The sequence below is a fragment of the Amborella trichopoda genome, chromosome 8 (assembly GCF_054954075.1).
Source record: "Amborella trichopoda isolate Santa Cruz 75 chromosome 8, AtrichopodaSantaCruz75HAP2 v2.0, whole genome shotgun sequence".
Lineage (NCBI taxonomy): Eukaryota > Viridiplantae > Streptophyta > Magnoliopsida > Amborellales > Amborellaceae > Amborella > Amborella trichopoda.
The window spans coordinates 44,516,893-44,543,297 of record NC_142343.1 but is presented as its reverse complement, the minus strand read 5'-3'; the positions used below and the strand labels follow the sequence as shown (position 1 = coordinate 44,543,297).

At 35.7% G+C, this 26,405-nt stretch overlaps 1 protein-coding gene across 2 annotated transcripts; it reads left to right on the top strand.

Moving 5' to 3' along the window:
- The first annotated feature begins 4,502 nt into the window (after positions 1-4,502).
- LOC18432406 (putative LRR receptor-like serine/threonine-protein kinase At1g06840) lies at positions 4,503-25,700 on the top strand. 2 transcript variants are annotated; one of them, XM_006842513.4, is made up of 20 exons: positions 4,503-4,844; positions 5,969-6,119; positions 7,122-7,193; positions 7,389-7,460; positions 9,160-9,303; positions 9,417-9,488; positions 9,639-9,710; positions 10,118-10,192; positions 10,893-10,961; positions 11,119-11,187; positions 11,413-11,484; positions 11,745-11,831; positions 17,176-17,244; positions 18,592-19,097; positions 19,186-19,344; positions 20,310-20,593; positions 21,487-21,538; positions 21,822-22,072; positions 24,610-24,744; positions 25,194-25,700. In XM_006842513.4, the coding sequence occupies exons 1-20, from the start codon at positions 4,745-4,747 to the stop codon at positions 25,527-25,529; spliced, it is 2,847 nt and encodes a 948-aa protein (XP_006842576.1). In that variant the 5' UTR covers positions 4,503-4,744; the 3' UTR covers positions 25,530-25,700. The 2 variants fall into 2 exon arrangements, with proteins under 2 accessions (XP_006842576.1, XP_088730160.1); XM_088874034.1 differs by having other exon boundaries at positions 7,342-7,460.
- The last annotated feature ends 705 nt before the right edge of the window (positions 25,701-26,405 follow it).

Genomic DNA, 26,405 nt, shown 5'->3' with positions numbered 1-26,405 from the left:
AAAATTATGAGATTTCCTTCTACTGTTTTTGAATATTTAGACATTGTAAAATTCATATGTAAATGTCTGCCTCATTATTTGAAAAACTTATATTTTTGCACTTGATTGTAGTATTGGCTATGAAATGATTATTTACAAATTGACAATTCTACAAATTGTGATAATTCCGTATTTAATTTTGGATTCTCATAAAAATTGGTATATTGATATTAGACTGTTATCATGTTAGATTTCAAGAATGTCCTTTAGAACTGTTACCTTTTAGAAATTATTGTACAAAATGTTTAAATGGCTACTTAGAGATATTTTAATGGAAGTGATTGTTATTAAATTGCTTCAAGTGAATTCATGTTAATCTTTTCAATGATACTTCGCATATATGATATTGTTGCTTTTTGATGTTTAACGAGTTTCACAGATAATTTGAGTATAAGTGGACCTACAGTGATCGTTATGACCTATCTGGTTGTGTCAGTAGGGACTATTTGGACTCATCCGGGATGCCGGTGAGGTATGATCGGACTTGCAGGAATTATTATGACCTATCCGGTTACGCCGGTAGGAACTATTTGGACTCATCCGAAAAGCCGGTGAGGTATGTTTGGACCTGCAGGGATTACTTAGACCTAGCCGGTATAGGCTATTTGGACTCATCCGGTATGCAGGTGAGGTATGTTTGGACCTGCAAGGATTGTTTGGACCCATCAGGATGCTGGTGGGATATATATGTGACCTACTTGGGACGCCAATAAGGTATTTTGTGAAATCTTTTGAATTATACATTTATATTAAAATGTTTATTCCGTCATTTGGATTATGTTTAACTATGGATTGTGAAAGTGCAATTGTTATCAATAAATGTTTTTGCTCGAAATTCTTCCTTAGGTTGTTTTTTATTAACATACATTCTTCATAAAATGTTTATATATTCCAACCATGATTATTTTAAGACCATGATGGTCACTTACTGAGCAGTCAAACTCACCAAACTATGGTAAATATTTTTCAGGATAATTACAGTCTCATAGTTAAATGCATATCGGGACTAGCTTGTGAAGATGATGCAGTCATGTCATAACTAAATTCTCCTTTGTAACTTTTGTTCAACCAGTTGTGAGCAAACTTCATGTTAATACCAGTTGTGCAAACTTTGTACAAATTTTAATTAATAGAAAACTTTGTTTTGTTACAATAAATATTAATAGGAATTTGAATTGTTTCTAGTATAAAAATAGTTTATTGCACCTCGAAAATATTAGAAATCTTGGGGTGTGACAAAAGTCCATTAAAAAAAACAAATCCCATTCAAAGAAAGACAAGGTCTATTAAAAAGGAAGGGAAGGAAAGAGATATACACATGAAGAGAGAAAGAGAGGTACATAAAGATACAGTCCAAAAAATATACATGCATAAACACCATGGCATAAATATGTATGTGAAGAAAGGAAGGGGGGGAGGGGTTTGCATAACCATACAGTTTAAAAAAAGGATACTTGCATAAAAATGATGGATAAATATGTACGTGTATAGGGAGGCCAACTTGGTTACTAATGCTTTGGCCATGGATGCGGTTTCTATGAATGAGGCAATGGTGTGGCGTGTTCCTTTTTAGATTTTGTTATGCTTTTCATTTTATCTGATGTTGCTATTTTCCCATGTCAAAAATTGTATAAAAATTGTTCATGTAACATATTATTGCCTTTAATATGGGTAGGGGCCTAATATCCCCACTTTTTTACAAAAGAAAAAAAATAAAATAAAATGTAGAGAGAGAGTTGAGAGAGAGAGAATTAAGAGAGAAAGACAAAGAACTCCCCATTAGCCGCCTGATGGAAGCTAGTGCAAACAACAAAGACAGGCAACTCTTTCTCTCTCTATCTCTTTTTCTCTCTCTCCATTTTTCTCTCTCTAAATACGCCAAAAAGTAATCAGTTGTCCATTTCCTCGAAATAAAGATTAGAGACACTCATGTTCCATCATTTAATAATATAGTTTTTGCAATTATTGTATTAATAAGCACTTTCGGTGTATATTCCAAAAATAGTTAAAAATCATAATTTAATTCGGATGGACGGCCTAGATTAAGCATTATGTTCACGCCCGAGTGATCTCAACCGCTTATCTCTTGTTTGTTAGAAGGCTTAATGGAGCTCAACGGCAGTGGCGTCCTTGTGGGTCCAGCTTCTTTCTTGTTATCGTGGTGTGTCCTAAATTAATTTAGTTGTACTTGATGGGGCGGTTTTTATAGGGCCTTGCCTATATGATATTTTATAAGGAAAATATTTTTTTTTTATTGCATAAAAGATATATACTTCTCTCCTAGGGTTCATTTATATATATATATATATATATATATATATCTTTCCTCTCATTCAATTTAGATCAAGTGAACGGTTGACTATTTGATCTAGATATGATATCTCATAATATTTTATTTTTAGTTTTTTTACAAATTATATGAATATAAAATTTGATACGTGCCATTATCTCAATAGGGCTCATTTAAAACAAATATAAAAAAATATTTTTGGTAAAATAAAATACCAAAATACCCTTAAAACTTTTAGGGGTATTTTGGTCATTTTATTTTATTGGGAATAATCTTTGTATATATTTTACAGGTGCAAGTTTAAGAGAGGAGTGAAAATCCAAAATTTGGTGTCAAAATATTTTGTAGAAAAAAATGAATAAAATAGTTTAGAGACATGATATCGTGATTAGGGCTGATTGGGGCCATCTCAGCCGTCCATTCAAAATGGATAGTTGGATAGGGAGAAGCATGATAAGTTTTATACACTAGGAGAAGTATCAAAAACTTGCCCATTTTATAAAGGGTATGGTTTGTATAAGGCTGGAGCTCTAAACAATCAAAGTAAGGCGCACTTTCAAATAGTGTCAAAAGGTATTGTTCAGTACCGTAAATCTTTGTCATTAACCTCTTCTAGTCAAAGTTTGAGGTACGCCTTAATTTGATTGTTTAAGGCCTTGTCCTTATATAAACTTCAGAAGATGCAATCTTGGTGCTGGAAACTCTCATGGTACTATAGGAATTGATTTTTGTATCTAATTATAAAATTTAAAGTTGTAAAACTTGTACAGATCCAATGTCTCTTTGGTGCTGGAAACTCTCGTGGTACTATAGGAATTGATTTTTGTCTCTAATTATAAAATTTAAAGTTGTAAAACTTATGTAGATCTGGTGCCTCTGTGAATGCTAAAAAGGGAAAAGTTCATATGAGGTTATAATTTTATATAGATCGGCGTATTGTCTTTAGAATTTGAAATTTCATAATTAGGATCGAACATGAATTTTCAAATCATTATAAGGTTTCCAATATTGGAGTTGTATCTTTTGGGGTGCACATTTATAAGCTGGCACCCTATACAAACCTCACCCTAGTAAAAATGCATGATATAGAAAATATATTACGAGTTTGAACATTTTTAGGGCTAAAAGTCGATTTTTTTTTTTTTTTTTGCAATAAATGATTATTGCGATCTAGATGATCAGTTTGCGTGTTTTATAATGGCCAAAATCCATGGCAAAAGTATGGCCAAAATCTATTATCTGCTGCGCAACTCGGTCAATTTTTTTGAAAAAGCATACAATAAGATCAATTTATCTTTGATATTGGGTGGTACTTTATTAACAAGGTTCAAAGTTCAAAATAAATGCTTTCGAACTTTATGACATACTGAAGCTATAATATTTAAGTTACAATTAATTGTTACATTTTTGTACCAAAAGTAAATAGTCTCATTGTATATAATCCCATGTTCTTTTAGTAAATATTTCCAAACGAACAAATATTTTGATAGTGTTGTAGCCCCATCAAAATAAGTAAAACCCACCAAAAGTAGTAATTTTGGTGTGGCAAAACCTTCAAATCAATTATCTCGGCCTTTACCATTATGGTTGTAAAAATAAATTAGGATTTCGAGCCTCAAAAATAGTGTATTTATAACAAATTATTTGAACAGTCTATTTCACCCTAAAAATTAGTGTTCATAGATCACACTTCAAATTTTATAGTCGGTATCAGAAATTGATTTCAGAGCCATAATAGAGATTTCGGATGCCCAAGGAGCTTTCTAGATGAGGATTCAAGGTCAGGCCCTACTTTGTTTTCATAAAGCCTAGGCCATACAAAAAATGTAACAAACATATTTAAGAAAGGTTTGGTAATTATTAAGGTCCTTTCGCCACAAAAAATTTTCAGGAACTATTTTGTTATTTTAAAAAATATAGGGGTATTTCCAGGTTAACACAGTAACACTTTCCTCACAAAACACCGATTCGCGGGTTAATATAAAAAAAATTTGACCGAGAAATAGAGACAGCCGAAGTTTTAAAAAGCATGAAAATGGCGGTTCTGCTCTCTCTCTCTCTCTCTCTAAATTATTTCTCTCTCTCTGAACTCCTCTCTCTCTCTCTAAATTATTTCTCTCTCTCTTTCAACTTCTCTCTCTCTGAACTCCTCTCTAAATTCTTTCTCTTTCTCTCTCTCTAATGAAATGTGTCACGATTGACTTATTCGACAAACAAACCTAATTTAATGTTTGCATCCCTTTGGACCTCTCTTTCAACAACCCTAGCCCTTAGTCAAATCGAGATCAATAAATAAACGATGCCTAGTTCAACATTAGACCTGGTACCTCAAGCTTTTGGCTTTCTCCAGGGTTTAAAACTGAGGAATTTCTCGCAGAGATGTCTTCAAATTTGGATTTGTTCTAGGGTTTTGAGATGGAGCGGGGGAAATCGTGTTATTTTCTGGTGTTTGTGGTTTATTATCTATGTTATATGGTCATGTTTGGAGGAGCTCAAGTCACTAATCCAAATGAAGGTAATCTTTTGCTGAATGCGTGAAAACATTTGGAAATTTTAGTGGAAACCGTTGCGTTATTGACTTGAGTTTTTTCGTCATGATTTTTCTTTGTTAAACGGTGGTTATGATTGAAATTCGTGGAGGTTTTTGAATTGTTTGTAGTTTTTTCGGTTTTTTTGTGCAAGGGATGTTTTCTTTTTGGTGATTTTTATGGGAAATTAGTTTGCAGGACTTGTTCCTATCTTCTCCTCAATTATCCTGCTTAATTTAGGAGAAAAATGATTTTCTAGTGTAAATTTGGAATTATATTGCAGTGATTGTGTTCATAAATGTGTTTTTTCTAAATATTTTTATGTTCTTAAATGTGGTTACTGATTTTATTGAAATTTGTTCTCAGTTCTTCATGTTCCACATCAATGAAAAAAGTTAAAGAAAATTTGATATCTTCTTGACATAAATATTTCCATTATATGCGATTTTTTCTGTTGAGTGAGTTTTCTGGTCAAACTCTGTTGAATTTTGAGGTTTTTCACTGTGAATAACTAATTTCTTTACTTTTCAAATTCAGTTCTTTACACTGATTTGTTATGGTTATTAAGGAGTGGTTTCATGGATTTTGGCCTTTCCTTTTTTCTACGGTAAATTCTTCTGTAAAGTTAATGAAGTTTATGGTACAGGATATTCCATCTTAGAGTATAATTCAATTTGTTTTGAGCTTATACTGATGATACAAAACACGGCGGAGTCCACTCGGACAACAGCCTCCGCCCCTTGCTGAGTCCAGTACTCACGTAAAGCTGGGGGTAATAACACAATAAAAAGCAAAACCCATAAAATCTATATTAAATCAATTTAATCAATCCATAAATGTACTATATGTAATTTGGATTTTTTTATTATAATTTGTGAGTTTTTCTTGTCTTATGCCCTATTTTTATATTTTTCTTTTCTTTTGGATTGTTTTGTTTCCAATTTTCTATATGTTTTTTTCATCTTAGTTGGAGCTTTTATTTTGTTTTTAGTTTAATCAAGCAGGGCGTGAGTCGAGTCTGTGAACCTTGGTTTTTACTGTGTATGGTATACATTTACTTAGAAAAGGTTTTTTGTTTACAAAGAATATTTGCTGTTGCATTCATTTGCAGTCACTGCTTTACAAGCAATCAAGAGTAGACTGGATGATCCTTTTAACAATTTGGGAAATTGGGGCAGAGGTGATCCATGTACTTCAAATTGGACTGGGGTCCTGTGCTTCAATGAACCGCAAGATGACGGCTACTTGCACGTTAGGGAACTGTATGTACTTGGAAATTTTTTGTAATTTGTTTGTTGCTTTCATTCAACTTATTGTTGGGCCTTCCTTTAATGACCTTCAAGACCTGAAGTTTGATTTTAATCTTTCCTTTTAAATTGTTTATATTGCTCCATCTTCCATTAATCGTTGTCCAGAATGACTTGCTCGTGCTCCTTTGCCATCTTTTGAATGAACTAATTGAGCTAAAAATGCGTCCTGTACCTTGACCCTTTTAGCTAGTTGACTTGTGTTTCTTTCCAAGTTTGGGGCTCTATATTTCTTAGATTATCTAAAGCTGTGATAGAACAAGGATATGGCTTGTTATTTTCAACATAATTGCTTCTAGCATTCATGAGGTGAATTGTGATAGATATCAGCATTCCCCTCCCCCCCCCTCCCTTGGCGGAAGTGGAAAGTGGAGCTGTTTGAATGCTTCCTCTGCATGGAAGATTGATAGGTGACAAGGTTTTGGTTCTAATTGCTTTGGTACATGTGTGATTGATTATGGAAATAATATTTTTGTGGAGTTGGATCCTGGTTTTCTCTACCCTGCCCCTTGTTCTTGACCTCACATAGAGGTATTGAAGAGAAAAGACGAAGATCACTGGGGTAATGAAGTTGATAAGTTGACTCTATGTGGACTTAAGGAGAAATGACGAGGGTTGCGAGCCATTTTGGAATTTGGCACGTCATGTGCGAAATCCTCTAGGTTAACAAAAGATCCCAGTTTCAAATAGAGTTAGTGTCAAGTTTTAAATCAAACTAGAAGACACACTACATACATGCTGAAAAGTCTCTTCCACTATGTAATAAATGACAATACACTCTTGAGAGCATCAGTTTTTGTTTCTCTCATCAGTTGCATGACTTTACACTCCTATTTTTGACAAGATTATCAAATATATTGATTTGAGATGTAATCAATTTCACCAATTGGTCTATAATATCTTATTCTCTCAATGAAGTATTTTCTCATGATAATTTGTTCACAATTTCTTTTGCAGGCAACTACTAAATATGAATCTCTCTGGTAATTTGGCACCTGACATTGGTCAGCTATCTTATATGGAAATATTGTGAGTCAAATGTATCCACTCCCGTGGATTTATTTTTTTCCTTTTGGGAAATTGCTAAGAGTTATGGCCTAATTAACTGCAGGATTTTACTTCTTTTTGTAATCCATATAATTCCAATCTTCTCCTGTGCCTCTATAAATCCTAACAGGGTTGAGCTTGTTCTGTTGCTGATACTTTATATATTTCTTTTGGAAGCGATGTTATGTGGAACAAAATAACTGGATCCATACCAAGGGAGATCGGCAATGTCAAATCTCTGAAACTTTTGTAAGTTAAATATGGATTTCATTTATTTTTTTAATTTATGTCCTCATGTGAAGGGCCATTCTGGCATGTATGAAAAATCTCATCTGAGCTAGTTGACTTTTGCTTTTCTGTTTATCCTTTTTGTGGGATGTTATTTTAAGAAGTTTTTAATAATTTATTCTTGCTTTTTGAGATCTTAATTTTCGGAACACCTTGAATTGCCTGTATGTTAAGCATGTAAAACATATCAGTGAAGTGCAAGAAAAATGGCCCTTTGTAAGAAATTTCTTCTTTTACAGGATAAGTCAACGGTGAGGAAAGGCAGTGATGTGGACCTGTTAATGTAGATGGATATAGATATCTGCTAAATTTAGAGATCACTTACTATTGGACTCAGCTGATAGTCAACTGAATCTGATTATTTTCTGGCTCTAAGTTAGTGAAAACCTTGTCAATATAGTGAATTGAACAGTACAAACTTCCCACCTGGAATCCAATACAAAGAACAGGATAGGGCTGACAATAGGCCAGCCAGCTTGGTCCGGCACGGCCTGGCCTGCCAGGCCCGGAAAGACTAGGCCTGGGCCACAAAATGTAGCCCGAGGGCTGGGCCATGGCCATGTCATGGGCGGCCCTAGAGTAGAAACGTAAATGAAATTCTGGTGCATGTGATTGTCAGGGCCTTCATCCATTGATTCCATTCTACAAGTACAAAAACTTACAAGATGTCATGATGTAGTGGGGACATGTACTGATCTTTTAGCCTTACTACAAACAATTTTCTTATTTACAATCATTGATTGATTTTGTAATTTTTTAATAATATTACATAAACTAATGCTTAAATCTTCTGGACATTGACGAGAGTGATAGATGCTGCAGACAATATGTTGTGAATTTTATAATTTAACCTTTAGGGTTGTAGAAATAAAATGACACACTATGAGATGAATTCAGCTCTCTATTACCAGCTCTTTGTTGCCATCAGTTAATCTTATGCTTAATGGTTTGTCCTGCTTAAAATATTCAACTTGCATCGTTTTTGCAATTAGTACTTCGGATGTGAGTTTGTGTCTATCTTTATGCTTTTCCTTGAGTACCACAAATCATGTGGAGAATGCCTATCTGAAGCTCCAATTTCCCGATATTAATATCAACTTTTATCACATAGACTGTTATATCTGTGCATTGGTGGGAAACCCAGAGAATTTACTTATCAAAAGAAAAAAAAAAGGAAGATCAGCATAAGCTGCGTATATTTTGATTTATTTTCTTGTATATCTATATTGATAAGAGAAGAATTGTGAACAAGTTTGTGTTCTACCAATATTTAAATTATTCCGAGCTTGACCACAGCACATTAGATCACGGACAACATGAGAAAACTACTTGGCCTAGTTTAGGCATGGCTTAAATAATTTTATGCATTGTATCTAATATTTTGGCATAGTTATTAGAAAAAGGCAATTACTTGAACTGACTGTGATGAAGTATGTTGATAGGCCCTATTAATATATTTGTTTCACTGCTTTTCTGATATGTATTTTTCGTACATGTCTTCTGTTATAGTAATAGGTGCAGTGGATGGACTTGTTCGTACGTGTCTTTCTGCAAAATCCTTTAATTGTTCTCTACTGATGTTTGTTAATGAAGCTTTTAACGTCTATGATGATTCTTTATTGGAATGCATGTTAAGATGTTACGACGTCCTATTGTGCAGGCTTGTTAATGGGAATCAATTAAATGGTTCTTTGCCAGAAGAGATTGGTTATCTTCCTAACTTGGATCGTATACAAATAGACCAGAACCATATATCAGGACCAATACCAAAGTCATTTGCAAACCTAAACATGACAAAGCACTTGTAAGTTGCACAACATTCTTTACTTTTGCTTTTAGTTTGCACATTTACTTGGCCCACATTTACTTGGCCCTTTTGGAATGTATGTCAATTTTAAAATTATATACTTTTTGCAGTCACATGAACAATAACTCACTTAGTGGGCAAATTCCAGCAGAACTTTCTAGATTACCCCGCTTGGTTCACTTGTAAGTATGGATCTATCGTACAACATCTGGACTTGAAGTTAGCTTTTTGAAAAGATCTCATAGATTTCTTTTGGCTAATCTCAGGAGTTCTGTAGTTATATTGCTGTTTATTTTTGGTTATTGTTTATTAAGTTATTTGTGTGTTTGCAGTCTGCTGGACAATAACAAGTTAACAGGTAATCTTCCGGAGGAATTGTCAAACATGCCAAGCTTGCTTATTCTGTATGTTCTTACCTCTGCCACTGTTGCTATGTCGATTTTTCTTGCTTGTTCTTACTTCTTAGTGTCCTCATGTTCTATGTTGTAATGAGAATATCTGGCCTTTTGTGACTTTTGAAGTTACCGATGTTTGTTTGACTTTTACTATAGATTGTCTGCTGCAGTTAATTTAGTTTTCTCCCATGGATTTTATAAAATGAATATAGAGTTCACTAGATATAATCTGTATAGTTGTGGATACAAAATAAATTTAGTCTCAGCAGATAATGACACAATATCTACAATCATTTACACATTCTTGTACCCCGCTAGATGGTGGACTGCTTAGAAGTAGTTCTTAAAGATGTGAAATCCATTCACATATTTTTTGAATTCGAGTATATAATGTTTGTTTCTAATTTGTTTTGCAGCCAACTTGATAATAACCAGTTCACTGGTAGCCACATTCCAGCCTCCTACAGTAAAATGTCAAAATTGTTGAAGTTGTGAGTATTATTTTCTTCTAGAGAGTACATTATGTCTTCTAGTCAACCCCAAACAATTGGGATAAGGCTTGGATGATGATGATGGTGATATTATTTGTTTTTCTTTTTATTACAGTGTACAACAGCTACTAATGAGTAATTTAGTATTTTATTTCTCTCTGAATTTCTGAAATGCTTCCAAATGGCCACAGAGAATTGATGATATCTTGAATCTAGTATCATCGGTACATAGGTTGTGGCTCCCTCTTCAAAATTGCACCTACCGTGAGTATTTGGAGTAGGCTGCATATGTACTGTGCACTCGATGCCTAGAGATTGAAACAGAGACTCTGTCAGAGTCATGAATACAACTCATGAAGATTCTGTCTGTGACTATATATTTGCACAATAGTGTGCCTATATGCATATCTGTTGACTTTCTTTTATGACCATCTGGTTCTCTAAGCTGTAGATCTCTTGGAAACTGCTTATCCTTCCCTCGTACCCCTGCTCTTGCTGCTATTTTGTGCTTCCAGTGCTTGTTTGATATGTGCTATTTATGATGCTTATTTCTGTTTCTTTGTTTTTTTTTTAAATTGTGGTCATATACCGTAAATTCAAGGTGAAATCTTAAATGTCTTCTAGATACTGCATATTTGTAATACACAAATAAATGATCCACTTATCTGGTGGTGGTGTATCTTCCTGCTTGATTTTATAGGAGTCTTAGGAACTGCAGCTTGCAAGGGAGTATTCCAGACTTAAGTAGTATTCCTGACCTTGGCTACCTGTAAGTTCCCTTATTTTTTTTGGGTAAATACTACAATCCCTTATCATATTTTACAATGATAATATTGGATATGTTTCTCATCACTACTTTTGGACTTTTTTGTTTTGTTTTAAATTTTACCGATAAAGATGTCTGAACATGTATTTCTGTATTTCAGAGATCTTGGCTTGAACGAGCTTTCTGGACCCATACCAACAGGGGGAATTTCTCAAAATATTACTACAATGTATGCATAGGGCTCCTAAATGTTCTACTAGTAGACGGGATATATTTTCTCTTGCTTAGGAATGTGCTGGATATCATTTGGTATTGTAATTTTCATGTAGAAGATTTCGATATTTGCTGTTTGATATATGCTTTGCACCTTGTAATGACTCTTTATGTGAATGCTTATATCATAGATTGTCTAGACCTTGTCCTTGGATTTATATGTGACTTTAATTCTGTGCAGTGACCTATCCAACAACACTCTGAATGGATCAATTCCTTCAAGCTTTTCTGGCCTTCCACTTCTGCAAAGATTGTGAGATTCCCCATTTAGTTTCTATTATTCTCTCAAAATCAATGTGAATACTCTTATTTTTATGTTTAAGCTTTCGAAGTCTCTGAGAATGTCTGAATAAGTAAACTATCAACATGTTTCTCAATTTAATTGTAATTTTCAAATATATATAATTGGTACCAGTGTATCTATCAACCAAAGTATTTCTTGTGTATATGCACTATTTATTGGTGGGAATATCATGACTTGCCATGCATGGTTACTTGCGCTTTCATCAACAGGTCACTTGCTGGCAATCAATTGAGTGGTTCCATTCCATCCGACCTTTGGCAGAATATATCATTTAGCAGCAATGCAACACTTATTTTGTAAGTTCATATGCATAAATTGCCTTTTCTTCCTGGAGACTTCATATTTTTGTTGATTTTGTCCCTATGTATTTAAGAACCTGGACTGGGTTGGGACTCTCCAGGATCCCGTGTCCAAGTCAGCCAGTTCGACATGGCCAAATATCAACTTTACTTAGATGAGTATGTAACAAATAACAAAGGTCAAAAGAAGGAAAGACTCAGGTGAGTCCCTAGTTCTGGCTTGGGGCTCTCCAGTTTTTCTTTTGATGCTGTTAACTATTGTATAAAGAGAGTAAAGTAAATACAATGGTGATGCAGAGGAAGCCCACAGGCTGGGCCTTATGCCAAAAAGAATATAGACTAATGGGAGGGTAATCCTATACAAAAAAATATTCGGGCATAATACCAAAAAACCCGACTGTAAAATTGAAAGTAAAAACCAAAAGCTGGCCATAACAGCAGCCCTGTACAAGGAAATAAAGCAAAAAAACCAAAAAGCGAGGCATTCACGTCCCGAAATACTGGATAGCGCTCCATCTTTAGCTAGTTGGTCCCCCAGGGCGTTGGACTCCCGCCAGGTATGCCTCCATGAGGCGGCCATATCCCTGCAAATGTGAGTAATCTCATAAAAAATTGACGCCAGATACCATGGGGTGGGGGGTAAATGGTTGAGGCCAAGAGGGGTTAAGAAGCGTAAGGTCGGTGAGCAGTGTCATGGACTCTGCGAATTGGGAGTCAGCATGGCTGATGAAATTGGAGAATGAAGCAAGAGTATTGCAAAGGTGGTCACGGAAGACCCCACCCACTGCCACCGGACCTAGGTTGCCCAAAGAGCACCCGTCGAAGTTGAGCTTTGTGTGGCCCTCCTGGGGGGCAGACCAGTTGCTCGATCTTTGAACACTGGACGATTGGATCTGTAAATATTTCCACCGGTGTAGGAAAGTTGAGGTCAAAACTCCTTTGAAGGTCTTGTGGTTGGAGGCCCAAAAAGCGACATCTGAGGTGATTTTGTGGAAGAGGGCAGGAACTTTGCACTTGATTCCTTGGAAAATCCTTGAGTTCCTCTCTGTCCAAATGACCCAAATAGTGGCTCCATTGGAAGTTTCCAGAGGAGCTTGCCAGCATAAGGCCACAGAGTGTCCCTAGAAAGGTTGAAAAGGGCCGGAAGGGAGGGAGGAGTGGCCCAAGAGAGGCCGAAAAGATGGAGTAGAAGGCTCCAAAGGTCATGAGCCAAACTACAATGAATAAAGAGGTGGGGGTTGGATTCTTCCTCGCTAGTGCACATCATGCAATAGTTGGGGATAGAGACCCTCTGTTGTAGTTAGGTCTTTTCGGAGCAAGCGATCCAATTGAAAACTTGCACTTTAGGAGGTGCGATGGAAGACCAAACCTGGGCCACAATGGAATTCGGAGAATGAGGATAAGTTGGGGTAAAAGGAGTTTCTTATAAAAAGAAGCTACCGTGAAGGACCCCGAGGGGGAAGGGGTCCACACAATGCGGTCCGACCCTGAAGGGGCTAAGAAGTTTGAATACAACAAAGACGACAAGGAGAGGAAGTCTTCGGTTTCGAGGTCAGTAAGAGGGTGTCTAAAGGATGGGCTCCAAACTCTAATGTTGCCCGAGAGGGGCATCTCGTCTGCGATTAAGGATGAAGTGTTGGTTGCTAGGGAGAAGAGGGAGGGGAAGAGGTCCCTGAAAGGGGTATGACCCAACCAAAGGTCTGTCCAAAAGCGAATGCGATGGCCTTCCCTAAGGTGGCAGCGGGTACTCTTTTGAAAGAGAGTAAGAGATGACAGAAAAGACTTCCAGGCTTCTGATGCCCTGCTCGAGGAGCGCCCTTCTGGCAGCCAAGTATTAGTAGGAATTTTGTACTTGCAGCGAATTATTTGGGTCCACAGCAGGTCATTTTGTGTAGCTAGGCGTCACCACCATTTGCCAAGTCTACCTACCTGTTTGGGTTGGCATACTCAAGCCAACTTCGAGTTGAGAGATGGCCTGGCAAGTTTCAAAACTGAATGTGTTCTTTACATCTTTACGCCCTTCAATTATGAGTTTAAGAAGATTGAGGCTTGATAAATCCATCCATCATTTGTAAGTTTTTTGTGTTAGGGCTACATTCATATGGTCTGCCCATTTGCTTATATGTAGATTTTTAACTTTGCCAAGTTTTGTATCTATCACACTTGTATATTATAAATTTCATCCCCTCCTTTTAAACTTAAGTGAAAATATTCTCTACACAAGGTCTCTCCTTATGTCCACCTCATTTTTTTCAACTCTTATCTTTTTCCAGGTGCACCTGTAATTTCTCTATCTTTACAAGTAAAAGCTTCAAAGATTTTACATTTAGTGCTCACCATGTAGCTAACACAAATTTTATTGAAAATTTAAATGTCTATGTTTTCCTCTTTTGAGCTGTCACTTACCCCATCTTTTCCAACCTCAAAATGTTCTGTGACTTAGTTAATTCCTTCCATTCAAATCTTTCTTCAATTGGCTTTATCTTTTTCGTGATTTGTTGATTCTACCTTTTCTCTGTGGTACCAGGCTCTAAAACTTCACATTTGTTCCTGAAGTACACCTGAAATGCATTTTCTCTTTTTTTTTTTTTTTTTGGTTTCTATTACTTGCCTTTACTCCAATTTCGTTTTATTTCCTACCATGTCTTCCTCACTAGTTTTTGTATCTTAATGATTACAACAAATGTTAACATATTTGCTTTTCGATTTGTCTAGTAAAGGGAAATATTTGTTGATTCGATTGTTCTATCGGGGGAATTATTTTTTAATGACTCAAAATATAAAAATAAATGAAAATAGGAAACTGATGGGGACAAAAGAAAAATTGTAATAAAAATGTTCTATAAATCTCATCTTATATGATATTCCAGACATAATCACTTGTTTCATCACCTAGGCAATGCAACTAATGAAAATTTGACAAAGAAAATCAGAACCATTATCAATTATGTTACGTAAAGAATAGAATGGAGTTCTTAAGTTCAAGCTTTTAGATCAGAAAGTCTTAAAATTAATTACCAGAAAAAATATGAATTAAGTCTTCAAATTTTTTTTTTTTGAGGGAAGCAAGCCTTGAAATTTTTTATATTCCTTGAGGCTTTTACAATTTCTTATATATTACAAAAAGAGAAACGCAAGGAACACAATGATTTGCCTTGTAAAATTTACAATGTGGTCTGCCTTGAAGATTCCATAAAGAACTACTATTATCAATGAGAAAAGTACCAAATTATTCGTCATCAGTAAGAGTTGATAATATTGAATAAGGAAAAAGTGGAGGTGTTCTTGAAATTTTTTATTACAAGAAATTCAGTCCCAAAATGAATACCATAGGTCTTGGATAGGGATAACTTTCCTGATTAATTTAAAATTGAATTAATTTTTTCTATAACATTTGAAACAAAGTTTTTCTATAAGATTTAAAACATCAGGAAATTCCTTCTTTATCAAATAAATAAATAAATAGAGTTTTTGCTCCTTTAAGCTCCCTCAATTTGATTGAGGTGCTACAATTACCTTAGGTGCAATTGTTTATCCCTAGGGAACTTACCAAAATTCTCGAAAAAACTAGTGAAATAGTCCAAAACTCCTGAAACCTGTGGATTATAGCTCAAGAGATCCTTGTCGTGCTCATGGGCTAAAAGCTCATGTGCGTTTGCATTGATTCAAAAAGCGGTCTGTCCAGCGCCTAGGCGGAGGCCTTGGGCGCATCGCCCAGGCCTGGGTGGACCAAGTAGGCCGGTTGTCCCTAGGCGCCTAGTTCCCCATCAAGGTGGGCGCCCATGGAACTGCACTCTCCTAGCTACAAAAATACCCATCGGGTGGGGTATTTTTGGTTTTTTTATTATTATAAAAAATGTATAAATATGCATTTTTTATACAGATCTAGACCTAAAATAGGATTACTGGACACCCCTTACCCCCTTATGAACCTAGGCCGCTCAGGTTTTGGGCGGCTACTTAGCTAGGCAGCGTATCCCCCCTGGGGCACCTAGGGTGTTTTTGGAACATTGTGCATTTCTTTGGCCAAAGGGCATGACAAAGTGCAATAAATTGTACACCATGCTTACTTTGTTCTCACACTTCTTTAATTTGGAGTATTGTTCTTAACGTGCTAAGTGTGTCTCCCACATGGTGCTAGTTCTTAGCTGATTGTCGATCACTTGACCATTGTTGTGATTATCTTGATCTCTTCTGGCGAAATGAATTTGAGGCAGGATGGTAGTGTTCTAAATTTAATTTCATATAAAGGTCACAATGTCCTTGGTGATTGAAATTCCACTCTTGATTGTGCATTTACCTATAAGGGTACTTTGGTCATTTACGTGTCATGTATGTTTGAGAGTATATTCCCTTACTTTATAGTTGAATGAAGAGTCAGTGAATCACCTATTGCTCCTTTGTATCTTTGTTGTAGTGGTGTAGAGTTATATTTTGGGCTCCTCGGGAGTACATTGGGTCTTTCCTGATACTGTCTTGCAGGTTTTGAATGGCTGGAGGGTGAGCCCATTCCCTCAATAGGGTGATGCTATGTGGTCAGTCGGTTGTATATGTGTGCTATGGGGCCTATGGTTGGAAAGAAACAAGCGAATCTTCGAAGGAGGTACCTAAAGCTGGAACAGTTGGAGAAAGAATATGGCACATGACGATCTCCTGGGCTTTAATTTATAGTGCTCTTGTTTATGGGCTCAAGACATTGTGGGAGCGGGAAGTGGTGGCAAATAGCACGATAACTAGAGATGAAAATCATGCCGAATGGCTTGCGCCACTATAGGGGAAGCTGAAGTTGAATTTTAATGGTAGTTCATCTGGTAATCAGCACCCATCAGGGGTGGGTGGAATGTAAGAACTCTAATGGGTTAAGCTAGTTCTAACATATGCAGGAACTTTGGGATTTGATCGTGCCAATTTTGGCTGAAGCTAAAGCATTGCTGATGGATCAGTTTGCACTTGTTCTTAAGTCCCCTCATGGTTGAGGGTGATTCATTGAATGTCATTAATGGGCTTGCAAGGAAAGTGTTCATCCATGGAGGATGGCCGGCATATTTAACGAAATAATTGATATTTGTCATGGTAGGGATGCCTTTTTGTGCTCGCCTAGGATTGCAAGTAATATTCGGGGTAACCTAGCCCAGGCTGGCAAGGGAAGAGGGGACCTGCATGTGGGGCCAGTGTCTCTTCCTCAATCCCTCACCTTCATCTTATATTCATTAAAAAACAGTTGAATGCATATATTCTTTATATTGGGATTTTTTTTTCATTAGCTAACTCTTTTTCGTTTTTGTTTTCGGGCAAGTCTATTATTGCTCAATGATTAACTGGCTATGCTTGAACCATGCAGGGATCTTGAGGACAACATGTTTTCTAACATTTCTGGTGTATTGAATCCTCCTGCAAATGTCACCATCAAGTAACCATCTCACCTCTTACTATATTGCCGACCAGAAATTATGAGCTTTGGATTGTTCAAGAGCCGTTTGGATCTTCATGAACGAAGGGAAAAACATATGATTGGATTCTTTTATGGATAACAAATTCGTGGTCCCCTAGAAATGTCATGGGCTGCAAGTGAATGCATGTTTAAGTTTGCTTTATCGTTGTTAGCCATTGTTTGCCAAAGGGTTTGCCATGAACCTGTTTTAGGTTTGCAGTGCAAAACACCTGGTCAGGGGATGATTATGACCTCAAAATCTTCGAATCATCTCTGGTTCACCTCATGATCAATTTCAAAAAAAAAAAGACGGTGTGCTCTTAAACCCCAAATTTAATAGTCCATCAAATGAAAGGCGCAGAGTCAATCTTGGAATGGAAATTGGTTTGGAACAGTTTTTGAGCTCCAAGTCAAATTTCTCCCTTAGATTGTTCTTAGAGACAAAGAAAGATGATTTGAGAGTTTTAGGGTCAAATAAATCTTTCTAAAATGGTGTTTGGCCATGGTCCTGTACCGAACATAAGTTTTGTTCCTTTGGACCACAAATTCTTTTGCTCCATATGCACTCACACATAATTTTCAGCTGAGGTTGATGAGTCCCTTTGAATTGTTAAAAAGGCTAAAATGAATCGATGACAAAAAGCTGATGGTTTTATCTTGAGTGGCCTTGGAAATATGGTTATGGCTATGTGATTAGCACCTTCGCACGTCCACTTTTGCATCTTTACATTGTTTTGGAAGTGCATCTGTCTTCTGTTTTGATTTTGCTTTTTTTCTTATTATAAGCTGATGTGGTCAGTCAGCCCACTTCCTACCCTCATTGTCATCCATAAGCTTCTAACAATGATTTTCAATATGGAATAATCTGCCCAATGACAGGAGATTGCTGTACATTCTACAACAGTCAGTTTTGGTTGTATAGTTGATAAATATTTTTTCTTGTTCACAGAATTGTTTAATAATTGATTTTTAAGTAGTTGTTTTTAATAGATAAATACAATTTCTAGAAAAGAATAGTGCAGATGGAACAATACATGGTACAGATCATAAATTAAAGTGGGAGGAGTACCTTCCAAACTCTCAACCTTACCCTTGAGACCCCACATTTGAGGCAGATTTCTTCCAGATATCCTCTCTCTTACTATTCTATTTGCGTCCATATGTTCAATACAATGTTCACAGTTCATTTTTCTTATCTCATGTATCTGTTTTCAAAATCTGACAGTTGCTATGATTCATGATTTTCATAAAATTATTGGATTTACTTGTACTGAACACTTTGTGGCGCATTGAGATTAAAATGCTGTTATGGGTTGCATTATTCAGGCTTCGAGGAAATCGTATTTGTACAAATGCAAACAACCTCAATATATCCCAATACTGTGGAATTCAAATTACTAACGAGGAAGCAGTTGACATTACAAAAGTTGATTGCCCCCCTCAGGCATGCCCTACTGCGAACCTCTTCGAATATGTTCCTAAATCACCTGTTCCATGCTTTTGTGCTGCACCAATTAAAGTTGGATATCGTTTGAAAAGTCCTGGAATTTCGTCTTTCCCTCCCTATATGATGCCTTTTGAAGAGTATATAACATCTGGTCTAAACATTGACCTTTATCAGCTAGTCATCGAAACTTTTATCTGGGAGGAGGGTTCTAGACTAAGAATGTATCTGAAACTTTTCCCTCAGTTCAGTAATGTCTCCTATACTTTCAACTTAAGTGAGATTCAAAGATTAAGAGGCAAGTTTACTGGGTGGACGATTCCTGATAGTGAAGTCTTTGGCCCTTATGAATTGCTCGATTTCACTCTTCAGGGACCTTATGCTGGTGGTATGTCTCAAGAAACATGTCTTTTATCTCGTCTCTTATTTTACACTCTGAATAGACTGGTTTCTGATTGATATTATTGCTATAACAGTGGTTCTAGAGTCTTCAAAGTCAGGGATAAGCAGTGTTGCCATTGTTGGCATTGTACTAGGAGCTATCGCTGTTACTGTTGCATTGTCTTCAATTATCTTTCTTTTCATCTTGAAATGGCACATGAAATCCCAACGTGGTGTCTCAAGAAGGCGTCACCGTGAGTTATCTTATTCCCATTCCCATTTGAATTCTATTAATTGTTTTTATTTTTTTAAACAAATATATTTGAGTATCCCCAGGCCTTTGGGGAAGCCTTTGATGTTCTATTTAAAAATTGTTTTCTAGGACTTCCTTTACTCTTTGAAGTGGTGTGCATATTTTGAATCACATGTTTTAATTTGATAATTCTGATATTCTTTGACCTTGGAACGAATGCAACTCCAGTGGTGCGTACTGCTTTTTAAGTACTATGCACCACATAATTTTAATGGTTTATAATTGTTGGGCCTTTAAAGCTGGTTCTTAGTACAGTAAAAGCACAGGATATGATAGAGGGAAAATATGCTCTGCATGCAGGAGTTTTAGGACCTTTTTCTCTTCTGCTTTGACATTCAAAAAACAAAAAAAGAAAAAAAAAAAAAAAAGGACCTCCTGTCCTGGAGGGATTGGTTTCTTTTTCATATTATATTTGTGTGGCGTCTTTCCCAAATTTGGGCATCTGAACTCATGTTTCAAACCAAGGGGACTGCTCCAAATAAAAAAAGACATAGAAGCCCTAATTATGATATGGGAGGGTTCAGTGTATTCTACGTGTTCATTGATTTTATTTTACCTAATAAGGATGCCTTTGGATCAAGCGGATTGAACTTTAATATTTTTCTTAAATTGTGAAAATAAATTTCTCAATTTTAATCTAATGGAATTTTTAACCACCGAAAAAGAAAAAGAAATCAAGTGTACTATTGTGAATCTACGATACTGCTGCTTAATTATAAGATAGTGGACCCTATTAAACCTTAGTGATTGCTTCATCCTTTCTCTTCTTCATTTGTACAGTATACATCAATAAAATTTCCATGGGTACACAAAACTGATAATAAAATGGAGAAAAAGACTGATCCAATAATCCTATGTATTGGGAGATTTTATTGCAATAAGAGTTTCCTGTTTTGTACTTTGCAGTCTCAAAGTCCCTTATCAAAGTAGAAGGTGTCAAAAGCTTCAGTTTTGGGGAGATGGCATTAGCCACAAACAATTTTAGCAGTTCCTCTCAAGTTGGCCACGGAGGTTATGGAAAGGTCTATAAAGGAATTCTAGCAGACGGAAAAATAGTTGCTATAAAGCGTGCAGAGGAAGGTTCTCTACAGGGTCAGACAGAGTTCCTTACAGAAATTGAGTTACTGTCACGCCTGCACCATCGTAACCTAGTCTCTCTTGTTGGGTATTGTGATGAAGAAGGTGAACAGGTATGTTCTGTTTCTTTAAAATTTACAAACTCAAGAATTTCTATGTTCTTGCCTAAAACATTGTGACATGCTATTTGGAGGCATCCATTTTCTTGACTTAATGGGATGCAAAATTATTTGCTTGGCATTGGCTTCTCTTGTTTCCATTTAGGTAGAAATTAATTTTTTTTCATTCCTAAGATATTTTGAAAAATAGTGTATAAAAGGTTATATTTTTTTGGAGAATAGGTAAAATTGTTCTCTTTTTCAAATTTTTTAAGAGACTATTATTTTCTAGAAAAGAAAATTCTTTTTTATTTTCTTCACAACATACCCATAGAATGAGTATAGTGAAGATGAGGATGTTGAGATGGATGAGTGGCAAGACAAGAAGGGATAGAATTCGAAATAAATACATTCGAAAAAATTTAGGTGTGGCACCAATAGGCGATAAAACGAAAGAGTGTAGACTTAGGTGACTGGCCATGTGTGGCTCGGACCCAGTACAAAACCTGTTAGGAGGTGCGAGTTAGTTCAAGTGGAAGGCTCAAAAACGGCAAGGGATAGACCCAAAATGAGATAGTTGGAAGTAGTGAGAAAAGATATGGGTACTTATGGCTTCACTAAGGTTATGACCCTTGATAGAGCACAATGACCAGGATTCGTGTAGCCGACCCCAATTAGTTGGGAAAAGGCCTTGACGATGACGATGATGTATTTTTTGGAATTTCTCAAAAAAAAAAACAACATTTTAAAAATCCCCCGAAACTAACTGTACCAAGCCAAACCAGGTGGGGACTTAACCCTGAGCACACCTAAATGTCAAGCCAAATAGCGTTGTTATTCTGCAGTCAATGGATACATTGGGTATCAGTAACTATAATTGTAACACATCTACTTTTGTTGTTTTATAGATGTTGGTTTATGAGTTCATGCCAAACGGCAACCTGCGAAATCACCTTTCTGGTATTCCTCTTGGACCTTGTTTGTGTAACACTTACTTTCTTTGTTTTTTCATACTATTTTTTGCATGATATTTGTTGCCTTTGACGATAAAAAGTAGTGACAGTTGAAGTCTTCGCTTGGGAGACTTTATTTTGTTTTCCGAGAAATTCCTGATAAAAAGCTGAAGTGCTTTGCAGTACATATGAGTGTATGCATTCATTAATGAGGCATCAAATTATTGGCCTTTTTTTAAAGATAATTTCATCACACCCGTATTTCTGCTTACTACCAATGACTTTGACAGAAAAAGTGAAGGAACCATTGAATTTTGCCATGAGGCTACGCCTAGCATTGGGCTCAGCTCGAGGCATATCATATCTTCACAATGAAGCCAATCCTCCTATATTCCACCGTGATATCAAAGCTAGCAACATTTTGTTGGATTCGAAATTTATCGCTAAAGTTGCAGATTTTGGGCTGTCAAGGCTTGCGCCTGTTCCGGAGCTTGAGGGTGATGCCCCAGAACACGTTTCCACTGTGGTGAAAGGCACCCCGGTAAGGTTATTATTCACAATTAACATATTGGTGTACCGTTAGAACTTCAAAATCTTTTTGGTGCAATTCCAATTTATACTGGGCAAGAATACCTAATACAGTGCGTATGGTATACGGTATGCACCCAGGGCATGAACGCCTATCTCCTTAGTGATGGATAGTGAGGATTAGTCATTGTTGACAATAAGTGACATTCACCAGGTTATGGGTATTCTCCATTATCCATTGTTGAGAGTAGAGGCTAGATGCCTTGGCCATGTGCCATATTTCATACACAGGTCGTATACTCTCCTTTTCCTATATATAAAATAAATGATATATATACATACATATATGGGTTATTCTAGAATGCACTATGCTAATAGTGAATTTAGAATTTAGTATTTCAAAATTTTTTATCATAAAATACCCTTACATGGTCAAAAAGGACCTTACTATAAATATTTCATATACTTCGGAAAGGGTATTTTGGTCTTTTCAAAATCCCGCTAAAACTCAATTTCAAATTCAAACAGATTCTTTTGACTTTTTAAATGATGATTGGACTTTAAAGGTAAGTTAAAATTAAATTTTCAAATAAGCAATTGTTAATATATTTTTTCATATTGTATCGGCATTTCATGTTAAAAATTTTGAAATACTTAATTCGAAGTTCACCATTAATATGGTGTATTCTAAAATAATCCTATATATATATATATATATATATATATATATGGGATAATCTAAACTTCAAAACCCTTCAAATTACAAAGGTTCAAGATAGAGACAGTTGTGAAGAGTGGATTTATTAATTTTGTAATCTATTTTTTTAAAAAAAGTTACTTTTGTGGGGCAATTTTGTAAATATTACTACAAGACAGATTACTTTGTCATCTCCATACGGGGTAAAGTTGAAATTTTAACTAAAAGACAAGGGCACTCTACAAAAAAAGTGCCAGGACACTAACTTTTAAAATGCCATTATGCTTTTGTGAAAATTTCAAATTTGCCCTTGCTTGATGGTAAAGTTATCTATTTAAATAATTTTGTAATAAAAAAGTAATGATTGTTTTGATAAATACCCCCATCACAACCCCATCTAACTTGAACATTTGTATTTTGAGGGGTTGTTAACTCTAGACAAACCCTATATATATATATAGAGAGAGAGAGAGAGAGAGAGAGAGAGAGAGAGAGGGAAAAGATCTTGTCAGCTCACAGGCTGATGAAATAGTATAAACTCAACAACCCATATTGAATCTAGACCGATCTAATGGTCACAACCTCATTTCGTAATATGATTTTAATATTTTTTCTATAAATTCAAATCACATAAAATTTTGGGCATCCATTCTTCTCATAAAGGTGCACCTAATAAAAATATTTTAAAAAAAATTCGCAAAAAATAATTTGACCAAAATACTCTTGAGACTTTCAGGGGTATTTTGAATAATTTGTTTTTTTGTGAATTATTTTTTATATATTTTTATTAGTTCTTCTAATAGATGTTCAAATTTTCAAGTGATTTGGATTTGTAGAAAAAAATTAAAATTAAAATACAAAATACAAACATGACCATTGGATCGGCCCAGATTCAATCTGGACCATTGGGCATTTACTATAGTTGTCAGCTAGTGGGCTGACCTCATATTCTCCCAATATATATATATATATATATATATATATATATATATATATATATATGGAAAAAGCTGGAGTAGCTATAGCTACATATGATCCCAACGACCCAGATTCAATCTGGGCCGATCTAACGGTCACAACCTCATTTTGTATTTTAATTTTAATTTTTTTTTATAAATCCAAATCACATGAAATTTTAAGCATCTATTCTTCTCATCAAGACGCATGTAATAAAAATATTAAAAAATAAATTCGTAAAATTTAAATAGACTAAAATACCCCTAAAAAGTTTCAAGGGCATTTTAGTCAGTATATTTGTTTGTAAATTATTTTTTTGATATTTTTATTAGATTATCCTATTTTTAAAGAACACATGTTCAAAATTTCAAATGATTTGAAATTATAGAAAAATATTAAAATTCAAATACGAAATGCAATTGTGATCATTGGATTTGCCCATATTGAATTTGAGTCATTGGGCTCATATGTAGATGTAGGCTAGTAGGTCTACATTAGCTTTTTCCGATATATATATATATATATATATATATATATATATATATGAGTTCAATAATGGCTTCTTTTGGTATTTTGTGTAATGATAATCCGTAGGGTTTAGGGTTGAGGATACAATGCACACAAGCAACATGTCTTACGCAGGTGCTAATGTACAATTTTTTGAAGAGACTGGAGATGAATAAATTTGGCAAAATTTACCAAATAAAATCAATTTATGAATCTATGTGCTTTAATCTTCATATTTATATCTTGTTTTTATGAATATATTAGGGCAATGGTTGCTTGATAGCCATATTTGGATGACCAATGGATTGCATGTCATTTTTTTTGGTAATCTTTGCTCTTTGGAAGCTGAGAGTTTCAGTTTGTCATATATAATTTGGATCTTGTTGCAGGGTTACCTTGATCCAGAATACTTCTTAACCCACAAGTTAACAGACAAAAGCGATGTGTATAGTTTGGGAGTTGTGTTTCACGAGCTCCTAACTGGGATGCATCCCATTTCACATGGGAAAAATATTGTCCGAGAAGTAAGTCTTAATACTGCTCATGGTGTTTTTTACATAACAATTATATTTGTGTGCAAAAAATTGCTTTACCACCTCTTGGCTACCCTACTCCATTTATTTCTTTCTCCATTCTTGATTATTTATTCAGGGCCTTTCAGATTTTTTCCACCATATTGTCGGTTTTGTGCAACTGTGTATACTGTAATGCCTGAGTTTTATAATCCTGTGTTGATTCCTAGCATTCTACTTTTACTTAATGGAGTAATCACCTATGCAAAATAACTAATAAAATCAATAAAAGAAAGTAATATCAGCAAAATTGCTGTAATAATAAGAAATTATGTGTGTGCGCGTGTGTGTTGCGAGAGAGAGAGAGAGAGAGAGAGAGAGAGAGAGCATACTTACTGTTTTATCATTTATACTGCATAATTTGGTCTAGAAGCTGAATCATTCTCTCTCTTAATCCCCAGGTAAACAACGCGTACCAATCAGGAATGCTATGCTCAATTGTCGACCCACATATGGGCTCTTACCCTTCGGAATGTATCGAACAGTTTGCAAGGTTGGCTTTTCGGTGTTGCCTTGATGACACAGAGGGCCGACCTGCCATGACCGAGGTGGTTCGAGAGCTCGAAATCATCTGGAAAATGACCCCAGAGTCTGACTCTCTGCCATCTGAATCCGTGGACATAGCCACTGGAAAATTAACTCCCTCCTCATCCTCTGATAAGAAACCATTCTTATCATATGATGTTTCGGGAAGCGATCTTCTTAGTGGCGTGATCCCGCGCATTGCTCCTCGCTGAGATGGATACCATTTTATTTATGGCTATGATACCATGGCTTCTTCCTAGTTATATTACCCAACCATGCCTTTTCTTCTACGAGTGGTCCACTGTATGTGTGTATTTGTGTTTGTATATTTGTACATTAGTGTATTAACTTCAAGGTTATCCTAATTTTTTGGTTGCTGAGTATGCAGCTAGTGTTAACACCCCCCCCCCCCCCCCCCCCCTTCCATTGATGACTCTGCAGTTTTGTGTTTTTATTTAGGAAAGTATTGTCTGGCAATTGTGTTTTAAGCTGCAGAAATTTTGATGGAAAATATATATTTGTCATTGAAAAACTGACAAATTGATCATCCCAACCTCTATAATCATGTGTATGATAAAAATTGATTTCAAACCCTAAAGATGGTCTATTTACCACTTTTTTGACCACCTGTTTCAAGTGTTGCAGGCCAGTGCAAGGCTCTTTCGCCTTTTTGGTGCCGGAACTGCATTTTCTAGTGTATTTTCTTAGGTGTTGTTTAACCAAATATGGTAAAGATGCAGCCCTACGAAAACCACACCCATTTATTTATTCTCTCCTTACAGTGCATAATTTATATGCATATACACAAGTTTATTGGTACATAAAAGTTCCATCATGTTTTCGTTCATTTTTAGTGGGGAGTGCTCTATTTATACGAGTAAACTGTTCAGGCATGTGGTCAAGTTCCTTTCTTTCCCTTAAACCTTTGGTGTTTGGTATTTCTTTTAGTATTGTCATTTGTGAATTGATTTATAATGTTATGTAAATGAAAATTTATACAAAAAGATCATTTATTCTAGTACAACAAGGTCACAATTACTCTTGTCCAGAGGATTTTAAATTGGGTGGTTGTAAGTATGCCCTTGACT